General features: G+C 40.3%; 1 protein-coding gene across 1 annotated transcript in view; it reads right to left on the minus strand.

The window, feature by feature from the left end:
• slit1a (slit homolog 1a) overlaps window positions 1–12,500 on the minus strand; it is a gene marked incomplete at its 5' end in the record, with an annotated part of 46,812 nt that overhangs the window by 9,697 nt on the left and 24,615 nt on the right. Inside the window, 8 exon segments of the mRNA XM_084321878.1 lie at window positions 1,012–1,149; window positions 2,067–2,098; window positions 2,100–2,129; window positions 2,131–2,162; window positions 3,939–4,078; window positions 4,323–4,420; window positions 10,637–10,761; window positions 12,383–12,500. The exon segment at window positions 12,383–12,500 is cut by the window's right edge and continues 46 nt beyond it. Of these exon segments, the coding sequence (XP_084178004.1) occupies window positions 1,012–1,149; window positions 2,067–2,098; window positions 2,100–2,129; window positions 2,131–2,162; window positions 3,939–4,078; window positions 4,323–4,420; window positions 10,637–10,761; window positions 12,383–12,500 (713 nt within the window).

The raw sequence follows: 12,500 nt of genomic DNA on the forward strand, positions 1-12,500 counted from the left end.
GAGAGAGAGAGAGAGAGAGAGAGAGAGAGAGAGAGAGAGGAGAGAGAGAGAGAGAGAGAGAGACAGAGAGAGACAGACAGAGAGAGACAGAGACAGGACAGACAGAGAGAGAGACAGAGAGAGAGAGATAGAGAGAGAGAGAGAGACAGAGAGAGAGACAGAGAGAGAGAGAGAGAGAGATACAGAGAGAGAGAGATGGTTGGGAAAGTGTAAGATGGGGCAGAAGAATAATATTAATAAGAGGGCAAATCAAATTGTGTTAATTATACAATAATGTTCGAATAGTATAAATATATCAGTAAAATGACTTGATATTGGTATGGAATCACCGTATCATTACATGCCTCTACTTTGGTGGAACTGGTGTAAGTGCACTTGCCCTGGGTCAAGCTTATTAGACCTGGGAGCAGGGGTGTCTGTTGTGTGTCTCACCTGTAGCCTTCAGGACAGACAGTATCTAGCAGTGAGTCTGTGTTTGTCTCACCTGTAGCCTTCAGGACAGACAGTATCTAGCAGTGAGTCTGTGTTTGTCTCACCTGTAGCCTTCAGGACAGACAGTATCTAGCAGTGAGTCTGTGTTTGTCTCACCTGTAGCCTTCAGGACAGACAGTATCTAGCAGTGAGTCTGTGTTTGTCTCACGCTGGTAGCCTTCACGACAGCGACAGTATCTAGCAGTGAGTCTGTGTTTGTCTCACCTGTAGCCTTCAGGACAGACAGTATCTAGCAGTGAGTCTGTGTTTGTCTCACCCTGTAGCCTTCAGGACAGACAGTATCTGAGCAGTGAGTCTGTGTTTGTCTCACCTGTAGCCTTCAGGACAGACAGTATCTAGCAGTGAGTCTGTGTTTGTCTCACCTGTAGCCTTCAGGACAGACAGTATCTAGCAGTGAGTCTGTGTTTGTCTCACCTGTAGCCTTCACGACAGACAGTATCTAGCAGTGAGTCTGTGTTTGTCTCACCTGTAGCCTTCAGGACAGACAGTATCTAGCAGTGAGTCTGTGTTTTGTCTCACCTGTAGCCTTCAGGACAGATACAGGAGTAGCTGTTGAGTTCATCCACACACTGAGCTGAGTTCTGACAGCGATGCTCCTTACAGTCGTCATAGTCTATGCTGCAGTCATCACCATTGTAGCCAGGAGAACACACACACCTGCAACACACACACACACACACACACACACACACACACACACAACACACACACACACACACACACACACACACACACACGCACACACACACACACACCACACACACACACACACACACACTCACACAACACACACACACACACACACACACACACAATCACACACACACACACACACACACACACACACACTTCATTAAACATTGACATGGTGTCCAGGTGTCTCTGCTGCCCACAATCATTTATTGAACACAGTACTGCATAGGGCATTACTACACATGTACACTTACCACTCCACAGCCACACTCACACTATAACATAACATTAAAGCATGTGCGCACACACACACACACACACACACGCACGCACGCACGCACACACACACACACACACACACACCACACACACACACACACAAATCGGCATTGACCGCACATGCCAAGCTGTCTCTTTTTCCCTCATGTAAGGCCATGGCCCGACCGACGTCAGGCACACACACCACACACGCGCACGGCACGCACGCACGCACGCACGCACGCACGCACGCAACGCCCACGACACACCCACACACACACACACACCCACACACACACACACACAGACCACACACACAAGCACACCACACCAGCACACACACACACACACACACACACACACACACACACACACGCCACACACACAACACACCACCACCACGACACACACACACACAACACACAGCACACACACACACACACACAGCACACACACACACCACACACACACTCACACACACACACACACACACACACACACACACACACACGACACACACACACACACACACACACACGACACACACACTCACACACACACACACACACACACTCACACACACCACACACACACACACACACACACACAGCGGGGCTACTCACTTGGGGCCAGTGGAGGTGATGAGGCAGGTGGCCCTGGTGTTGACAGGGACTTCTTCCTGGAGCACCACACATCTTCCATCTCCTCACACATGTCTCCTACACAGAGCCAGGAAGACTCACATGCCATTTGGTGGACGTTTCTTTCCCCCCCCCCCCTCTTTTACACCCTTTCACTACCACACTACAGAAGGTTAACCTTTTTTACTATCACACTACAGACGGTTACCATTTGTCGTGTGGCAGTGAAAGGGTTAACCTTCCGTATTGTCGCAGTGAAAGGGTTAAACCATTTGGTAGTGCGGCGGTGAAGGGTTACATACAAAGTGCCTCACAGGACCACGGGAGACACGTGTGTTTAGAGTACACGTGGCCCCTCCGCTGGAATCACACTCTTAATAATCCTGGCAGTGTTAATGCCACGCTCTTCAGGAACAAGGTTCTATATATATATATGATATACGCCTCGTCTCGCACTCTGCCAGGGTTTAGCCCGTGCCGTCTGGCACACAGTGAGTGTCTCCATTGTCTTCAGAACCTGGCTGGACCGCGGCTGAGACCGACACCTTTCAACAACCTGGCCAGGACCTGGCTGGACCCCGGCTGGGACCGTTGTATCATCGTGGTGCAGCTGTTGGTGTGAATTTTGAAAGGTTGCCTAGCAACCGGAGGGGTTATTTTACTAGAAACGCAATGGAGACGCAAACCCGACCATACCGTACCAAACCTGGCCATGGCTCTAGCCCCAGCCAGGCTGAATGTAGCTAATGGAGACACGGCATTAATCATTCCCTCTAAGATGACATGGTCTCCCCCTTGAGCTACTAACCACAAAAATAAACGTAGCTGGAAACCCTTAACAGATGGATAAAATAAACCAAATATGGCGAGAGAAAGCTGCCAGTGGTGTCTCTCTGTGTGTGTTGACCGAGTGTTCCTTCATAATTACTTCCAATATGTAAAAAAAGAATCATAGCCATGAAACCAGAGGTAGAGACACAAACATAGTTCCTTTTAGATTTAAACTCATTTCGTACGGCCAGCAGACCTTCCTTTACTCAGCTGCAGTTCTGTGGAACAGCCTGCCCAGCAGCAACAGGCCCCCGGGTTAACAGGCTTCAAAAAGTATGTATGATCATGGCTATCGGCATAGGAAAGAGAAGGTAACATATTTATTATTCTTTTATCTTCAACTGTATATGCATATTGTATCTTAATGTTTTATGATGATGTTTTATGTTGATGTATGTCCTGTTTTTTAATACCAGGGACCATGATGGAAATAAGTGCTTGCATTTTATCATGTTTTTATTAGTGCTGTCAGGCGATTAATTTTTTTGATCTAATTAATTACAGGATTTGTAATTAATTAATATAATTAATCGCATTTAATCGCATAACCATTTTATGACTGATATTCTATATTCTATAATCATATTTCAAATTGCATGTGTCCGGATGGCAGAATTCAGTACTGTATCTACTTATGTTTAATCATCTTCCATCTATTAATTTGCTTCGATTTTTCAGGTCTGGTCCATTTGAGCATAGTCAAAGATAAAAAAAAGAAAATGTATTGATATTCTCATTTGGTTCATTACAATTTACTCAAGCCTAGTAACAGACACAGTATTTCTGACACTGGGAATACATTCCCTGAGATCCACAGATGTCCCTAGAATCAGATACCAAGAACATGCAAATGGACCATATTAAAAAAAAGTCTGTAAATGTGTATTCTACGTTCTTATGGAATGAATAAGATAAAAAAATATATATAAAAAAAATATATATATATTTATCCCTTGGATGATGTCTTTAATCCACAATCAAATCAATCAATCAATCAATCCTGAACACGGTCCGTGGTCTCACCTGTGTAGTAGGAGGGACAGAGGCAGGTGTAGTTATTGATCCCGTCGAGACACGTGGCTCCGTTCTCACAGTTGTTGTCCTCGCAGTCGTCCAGGTTGGTTTGGCAGGTCGGGCCCTCGAAGCCCAGGGGACAGGAGCAGCTGAGGAGAACACATCGCAGCGGTTTGCTTTCTGCACTCGCTTTCAAACCGGCGAGGGACATACGCCACTCAGATGTGGAGTGACCTTTCAGTTACATAATGCCGCTCAATTAGCAGGTTGACGACGTCGTACGGAGTCTGCTTCCAAGATATAAAAAGACATGTGGTGCCCACACACTCACGCACGCGCAATTGTGCACGCACGCACACACACGCACGTACACACACTGGCTGTTCTGCGCACCTGTACGTGCCCTCCACCTCCGGGACGAGCTGGCAGGAGCCTCCGTTGGCACAGGGGTTACTCACACAGGCGTTCAGAGCCGTCTCACAGTTCTTGCCCTGAAAATATACAACATTCACTTATTCAGCTCACACCGGTATTTATGAAGTATCACCCCAGCATTGAGGATGTAATTTCGACACATGAATCCTGAAATGCAGACTCTGGAAACTGGAAACACCAACACTACTGGCAGTGCTAAAGGCAGCATTCATAGTTAAAGACAATAGAGGTTAAGTACTTTATTATCTAAAGATGGTAAGTCAGAGTGTTGTGTTCATTCATAGTTGAAAATGGGGGACCCTGATGTAAACCAGACGAAAGTCTTTCTCTGGTATTGAGCCGTACTGTATTGTACCCATTCTGCAATCTGTTATATAAAAATAAAGATTTCAATCAATCAATCAGACAGTAGAGGTTGAGTATAGTACTGTAGAGGTTGAGTACTTTATTATCTAAAGATGGTAAGTTAGTGTTGTGTTCATTCATAGTTAACACTATGGTCGCCAAAACCGCCATACGACGTCTTTCCTCGCCATGCTCATTCTGCCAAAGACGCCGTACCACATCTTTGATATCAATATTTCAAAAATCTGTGATCGAAATCATATTTCTCCCCCGGACACTTGAGATATACTGTTGATCCCCTCTCAACTCTCCAACGGTTCAAGAGCGCCATCTGGTGGCCGATCGGCGGATCGCCCAAACAGGAAGTGATGCGCCGGAAGTTGTGCTCTCCCATATTTCGTCCTGGCACTCGCTATCGTTAGCGGGACTCCATCTTGATACACTGGACATCGATCGGTTGCAAATAACTCGATAAACAACATGATTTGGACGTATATACTATTATACAACCTGGAAATGGATCGCATATTTCTACATCCCATAATAGGAAAATGTCTGTTCCACGCTCATCGCCAGACGCTACGAGGAAGCTACGGTAAGATTCAACGTTATTTTCTAACGTGTTCGATACTAACTGCTCTAATGATCATATCACCCACACTAGATGAATCATATAACGTGGCCACGGAATTATAAACGACCCCCCCCCCATCCGGTCAACATCAGATGATCAGTAGTAACTTCTAGAAGCACGTCCATTTGACATTTTTTATCTCGTGCAGATTGCTATCAAACTGTATTTGATCATCAATATAATACATTTGGGGCTATAAATCACGTTCTGGAGAAAGCTGCAGAAAACGATAAAAACATACTTATACTTTAGACCATATTTTAGTATGAATATGTGAATGAAAAAGTATAACGTTGCTACACCCTGAACAATAGATATAGGACGTTGAATGGGCCATAGTAATGTCAATTTAGCAATACAATTTAAAAAGTTATAGCCCTGCAAAGAAGGGGACCTTCTCCATATTAAATAGGGCTGGCGGAGGATGGTAAATTATGAATTTAAGCCTGGCGATCAAAGTGTTAAAGACAGTAGAGGTTGAGTACTTTATTATCTAAAGATGGTGAGTTAGAGTGTTGTGTTCATTCATAGTTAAAGACAGTAGAGGTTGAGTACTTTATTATCTAAAGATGGTGAGTTAGAGTGTTGTGTTCATTCATAGTTAAAGACAGTAGAGGCTGAGTACTTTATTATCTAAAGATGGTAAGTTAGAGTGTTGTGTTCATTCATAGTTAAAGACAGTAGAGGTTGAGTACTTTATTATCTAAAGATGGTAAGTTAGTGTTGTGTTCATTCATAGTTAAAGGCAGTAGAGGTTGAGTACTTTATTATCTAAAGATGGTAAGTTAAGAGTGTTGTGTTCATTCATATTTAAAGACAGTAGAGGTTGAGTACTTTATTATCTAAAGATGGTAAGTTAGAGTGTTGTGTTCATTCATAGTTAAAGACAGTAGAGGCTGAGTACTTTATTATCTAAAGATGGTAAGTTAAGAGTGTTGTGTTCATTCATAGTTAAAGACAGTAGAGGTTGAGTACTTTATTATCTAAAGATGGTAAGTTAGAGTGTTGTGTTCATTCATAGTTAAAGGCAGTAGAGGTTGAGTACTTTATTATCTAAAGATGGTAAGTTAAGAGTGTTGTGTTCATTCATATTTAAAGACAGTAGAGGTTGAGTACTTTATTATCTAAAGATGGTAAGTTAGAGTGTTGTGTTCATTCATAGTTAAAGACAGTAGAGGCTGAGTACTTTATTATCTAAAGATGGTGAGTGTTGTGTTCATTCATAGTTAAAGACAGTAGAGGCTGAGTACTTTATTATCTAAAGATGGTGAGTTAGAGTGTTGTGTTCATTCATAGTTAAAGACAGTAGAGGCTGAGTACTTTATTATCTAAAGATGGTAAGTTAGAGCGTTGTGTTCATTCATAGTTAAAGACAGTAGAGGTTGAGTACTTTATTATCTAAAGATGGTGAGTTAGAGTGTTGTGTTCATTCATAGTTAAAGACAGTAGAGGTTGAGTACTTTATTATCTAAATATGGTGAGTTAGAGTGTTGTGTTCATTCATAGTTAAAGACAGTAGAGGTTGAGGACTTTATTATCTAAAGATGGTGAGTTAGAGTGTTGTGTTCATTCATAGTTAAAGACAGTAGAGGCTGAGTACTTTATTATCTAAAGATGGTGAGTTAGAGTGTTGTGTTCATTCATAGTTAAAGACAGTAGAGGCTGAGTACTTTATTATCTAAAGATGGTAAGTTAGAGTGTTGTGTTCATTCATAGTTAAAGACAGTAGAGGTTGAGTACTTTATTATCTAAAATGGTAAGTTAGAGTGTTGTGTTCATTCATAGTTAAAGACAGTAGAGGTTGAGTACTTTATTATCTAAAGATGGTGAGTTAGAGTGTTGTGTTCATTCATAGTTAAAGACAGTAGAGGCTGAGTACTTTATTATCTAAAGATAGTGAGTTAGAGTGTTGTGTTCATTCATAGTTAAAGACAGTAGAGGCTGAGTACTTTATTATCTAAAGCTGGTGAGTTAGTGTTGTGTTCATTCATAGTTAAAGACAGTAGAGGCTGAGTACTTTATTATCTAAAGATGGTGAGTTAGTGTTGTGTTCATTCATAGTTAAAGACAGTAGAGGCTGAGTACTTTATTATCTAAAGATGGTGAGTTAGAGTGTTGTGTTCATTCATACTTAAAGACAGTAGAGGCTGAGTACTTTATTATCTAAAGATGGTAAGTTAGAGCGTTGTGTTCATTCATAGTTAAAGACAGTAGAGGTTGAGTACTTTATTATCTAAAGATGGTGAGTGTTGTGTTCATTCATAGTTAAAGACAGTAGAGGTTGAGTACTTTATTATCTAAAGATGGTGAGTTAGAGTGTCGTGTTCATTCATAGTTAAAGACAGTAGAGGTTGAGTACTTTATTATCTAAAGATGGTGAGTTAGAGTGTTGTGTTCATTCATAGTTAAAGACAGTAGAGGTTGAGTACTTTATTATCTAAAGATGGTAAGTTAGAGTGTTGTGTTCATTCATAGTTAAAGACAGTAGAGGCTGAGTACTTTATTATCTAAAGATGGTGAGTTAGAGCGTTGTGTTCATTCATAGTTAAAGACAGTAGAGGCTGAGTACTTTATTATCTAAAGAAGGTGAGTTAGAGTGTTGTGTTCATTCATAGTTAAAGACAGTAGAGGCTGAGTACTTTATTATCTAAAGATGGTAAGTTAGAGCGTTGTGTTCATTCATAGTTAAAGACAGTAGAGGTTGAGTACTTTATTATCTAAAGATGGTGAGTTAGAGTGTTGTGTTCATTCATAGTTAAAGACAGTAGAGGTTGAGTACTTTATTATCTAAAGATGGTAAGTTAGAGTGTTGTGTTCATTCATATTTAAAGACAGTAGAGGTTGAGTACTTTATTATCTAAAGATGGTAAGTGTTGTGTTCATTCATACTTAAAGACAGTAGAGGTTGAGTACTTTATTATCTAAAGATGGTGAGTTAGAGCGTTGTGTTCATTCATAGTTAAAGACAGTAGAGGCTGAGTACTTTATTATCTAAAGATGGTGAGTTAGAGTGTTGTGTTCATTCATAGTTAAAGACAGTAGAGGCTGAGTACTTTATTATCTAAAGATGGTAAGTTAGAGTGTTGTGTTCATTCATAGTTAAAGACAGTAGAGGTTGAGTACTTTATTATCTAAAATGGTAAGTTAGAGTGTTGTGTTCATTCATAGTTAAAGACAGTAGAGGTTGAGTACTTTATTATCTAAAGATGGTGAGTTAGAGTGTTGTGTTCATTCATAGTTAAAGACAGTAGAGGCTGAGTACTTTATTATCTAAAGATAGTGAGTTAGAGTGTTGTGTTCATTCATAGTTAAAGACAGTAGAGGCTGAGTACTTTATTATCTAAAGCTGGTGAGTTAGTGTTGTGTTCATTCATAGTTAAAGACAGTAGAGGCTGAGTACTTTATTATCTAAAGATGGTGAGTTAGTGTTGTGTTCATTCATAGTTAAAGACAGTAGAGGCTGAGTACTTTATTATCTAAAGATGGTGAGTTAGAGTGTTGTGTTCATTCATACTTAAAGACAGTAGAGGCTGAGTACTTTATTATCTAAAGATGGTAAGTTAGAGCGTTGTGTTCATTCATAGTTAAAGACAGTAGAGGTTGAGTACTTTATTATCTAAAGATGGTGAGTGTTGTGTTCATTCATAGTTAAAGACAGTAGAGGTTGAGTACTTTATTATCTAAAGATGGTGAGTTAGAGTGTCGTGTTCATTCATAGTTAAAGACAGTAGAGGTTGAGTACTTTATTATCTAAAGATGGTGAGTTAGAGTGTTGTGTTCATTCATAGTTAAAGACAGTAGAGGTTGAGTACTTTATTATCTAAAGATGGTAAGTTAGAGTGTTGTGTTCATTCATAGTTAAAGACAGTAGAGGCTGAGTACTTTATTATCTAAAGATGGTGAGTTAGAGCGTTGTGTTCATTCATAGTTAAAGACAGTAGAGGCTGAGTACTTTATTATCTAAAGAAGGTGAGTTAGAGTGTTGTGTTCATTCATAGTTAAAGACAGTAGAGGCTGAGTACTTTATTATCTAAAGATGGTAAGTTAGAGCGTTGTGTTCATTCATAGTTAAAGACAGTAGAGGTTGAGTACTTTATTATCTAAAGATGGTAAGTTAGAGTGTTGTGTTCATTCATAGTTAAAGACAGTAGAGGCTGAGTACTTTATTATCTAAAGATGGTGAGTTAGAGCGTTGTGTTCATTCATAGTTAAAGACAGTAGAGGCTGAGTACTTTATTATCTAAAGATGGTGAGTTAGAGTGTTGTGTTCATTCATACTTAAAGACAGTAGAGGCTGAGTACTTTATTATCTAAAGATGGTAAGTTAGAGCGTTGTGTTCATTCATAGTTAAAGACAGTAGAGGTTGAGTACTTTATTATCTAAAGATGGTGAGTGTTGTGTTCATTCATAGTTAAAGACAGTAGAGGTTGAGTACTTTATTATCTAAAGATGGTGAGTTAGAGTGTCGTGTTCATTCATAGTTAAAGACAGTAGAGGTTGAGTACTTTATTATCTAAAGATGGTGAGTTAGAGTGTTGTGTTCATTCATAGTTAAAGACAGTAGAGGTTGAGTACTTTATTATCTAAAGATGGTAAGTTAGAGTGTTGTGTTCATTCATAGTTAAAGACAGTAGAGGCTGAGTACTTTATTATCTAAAGATGGTGAGTTAGAGCGTTGTGTTCATTCATAGTTAAAGACAGTAGAGGCTGAGTACTTTATTATCTAAAGAAGGTGAGTTAGAGTGTTGTGTTCATTCATAGTTAAAGACAGTAGAGGCTGAGTACTTTATTATCTAAAGATGGTAAGTTAGAGCGTTGTGTTCATTCATAGTTAAAGACAGTAGAGGTTGAGTACTTTATTATCTAAAGATGGTGAGTTAGAGTGTTGTGTTCATTCATAGTTAAAGACAGTAGAGGTTGAGTACTTTATTATCTAAAGATGGTAAGTTAGAGTGTTGTGTTCATTCATATTTAAAGACAGTAGAGGTTGAGTACTTTATTATCTAAAGATGGTAAGTGTTGTGTTCATTCATACTTAAAGACAGTAGAGGTTGAGTACTTTATTATCTAAAGATGGTGAGTTAGAGCGTTGTGTTCATTCATAGTTAAAGACAGTAGAGGCTGAGGACTTCCAGGTGATAGATCACATCCACCCTCCCAAGTGATTTGGATTGACCTCACAGTAAATACATAGGCTGTCATTTTAAAATGGAGTCATGCGGTTCTGCGGCGCGAGGGGTTCTTGTGTTGGGAGGACGGACAGGTATGAGGGGGGTTAGAATGTCCTCTGACCTTGAAGCCTGGAGGACAGCTGCACCTGTAGATCTCCATCAGGTCACCGTGACAGATGCCGTGGTTCAGACAGGGACTGGAGAGACAGGGGTTACACTTGGCCAGGACGGCAGTGTCCACTTCATCTACACCACACACAGGGAGCAGAGGATGAGCACGTGGACCGTGAACATGCACCGTTGTAGCAGTGGGATAAAAGCCATAAAAAACGGATGAATAAAGACGAGGCAAACAACCACCGATATGAAAACATCAATTTCCGTCCTATTTTCTTGAGAAGACTTGATTGTCATGGAAGTAAAATGTAAAATGTAAAGTTGATTCTACTTACCGTAATGCACTATATACAATGAATGAACATCATAAATAATTGAAAGGTGCTGTAAGTGGTATTCCTTTGTTAAAATAAGTGGTCTACATGTCTACAGAATAATAATAGCAAATAATGTGCTTGAAACAAGTAAAATAATCTACCAGTGCAGTAAGCTAATTTGTCTTGGCAATATTTCTTGAAATATGTCTTTAAAAAAAAAAAAAAAAAAAAAAAAAAAAATATATATATATATATATATATATATATATATATATATATATATATCTAGAGTTCTCTCTCCTGATTGGATGAAGTGGGAGCAGGAAACCTGCTGAAATAAACAAATAAACAAAAGATACCAGAAAATGTATTTGTGTTTACTGCAGAGCGGAGGGACTGGGAGACCCATGTTACTGACCAAACACTCTATAACAGTGATGACCGTCTGTTGAGCTATTTAACACTTATAAAAAACAAAACAAACAAAAAACACTTACAGCTACCTTTAATAACTCATTGACTGCCAATAACGAGTATATTCGTTTAATGTATATATTTTTGTATTATGATACTGGACACTCTCCCGCACCTTGTGTATGGATGTGGTAACACTGTGATAACATGAACTCTGAACTGCAAACTTTGTCAGAGAGTCAGCAATAGAACGATTGGATATTATTATGAAGAGGAAAAACAAGGGGAAGACGGTGCATTTTCACCAGACTACGTTGGAGTCCGCATTTCTGGTAAATCAGACAAATACTAAACCGGCCGAGAATGTAACGTTATCTGTTCAGAGCGTCCAGAGCCCGAATATTTCACTGAAATGTTCAGCGATAGCGACACAGACAGCGAGATTACAGAGTCAGACCCAGATGAGCCGGAATGGATGCCAAGTCGAGAAGCAGGTAAGATTACCCATGGTGGTTTTGTGAATAGAACAATAATATGTATCGACATGAGGCATGAGCCCTTTGACCTGGAAAAGTGTCGAGCAACAAGCACGAACTGCGCATGCTTCACAGAAGACGCGATATCTCTCTTACTAGAAAATGAGCATGGATCTTTGGGAAACTAACACTCTTTAGCCTGGGATTGCGCAGGAACGCATGTATGTAGAAATAAACGGTTTGTTCCCTGTTGGGAGTATACATATAAGCATTTCAAATGAGCCATAGTATGTCTCCATAGCTATAATATAGAATATACGATGGGTCTACAAACATCGTCAACGCGGTCTGAAATGCTGGCGCCAGGGAGTACAGATGGGAAAACTCGCTTATAGCTCCGGGTAAACTCTTTTCCACAGCATATAAAGGTGGGTAAACGTGGGTGAGTGTCCCGTCCACCACATGCCTGTAAAAGCTGCTAAATGAAGGTGGTCATCGTGCTCTTCTTCACTTCTCTCCCCACAACCTGACCAACATCCTCACCTTGGCACTCAAACTTCTTGGCAGGGGTGGTGAGCAGCAGCTTGCCCTCCATGCCCAGGGGACCGGCACAGCGGGCGATGCCAGGCTCCTTGTACCCCGTCTTCACCCAGTCAGACAA

Source organism: Notolepis coatsorum (genome assembly GCF_963971535.1).
Source record: "Notolepis coatsorum genome assembly, chromosome: 9".
Taxonomy (NCBI): Eukaryota; Metazoa; Chordata; class Actinopteri; order Aulopiformes; family Paralepididae; genus Notolepis; species Notolepis coatsorum.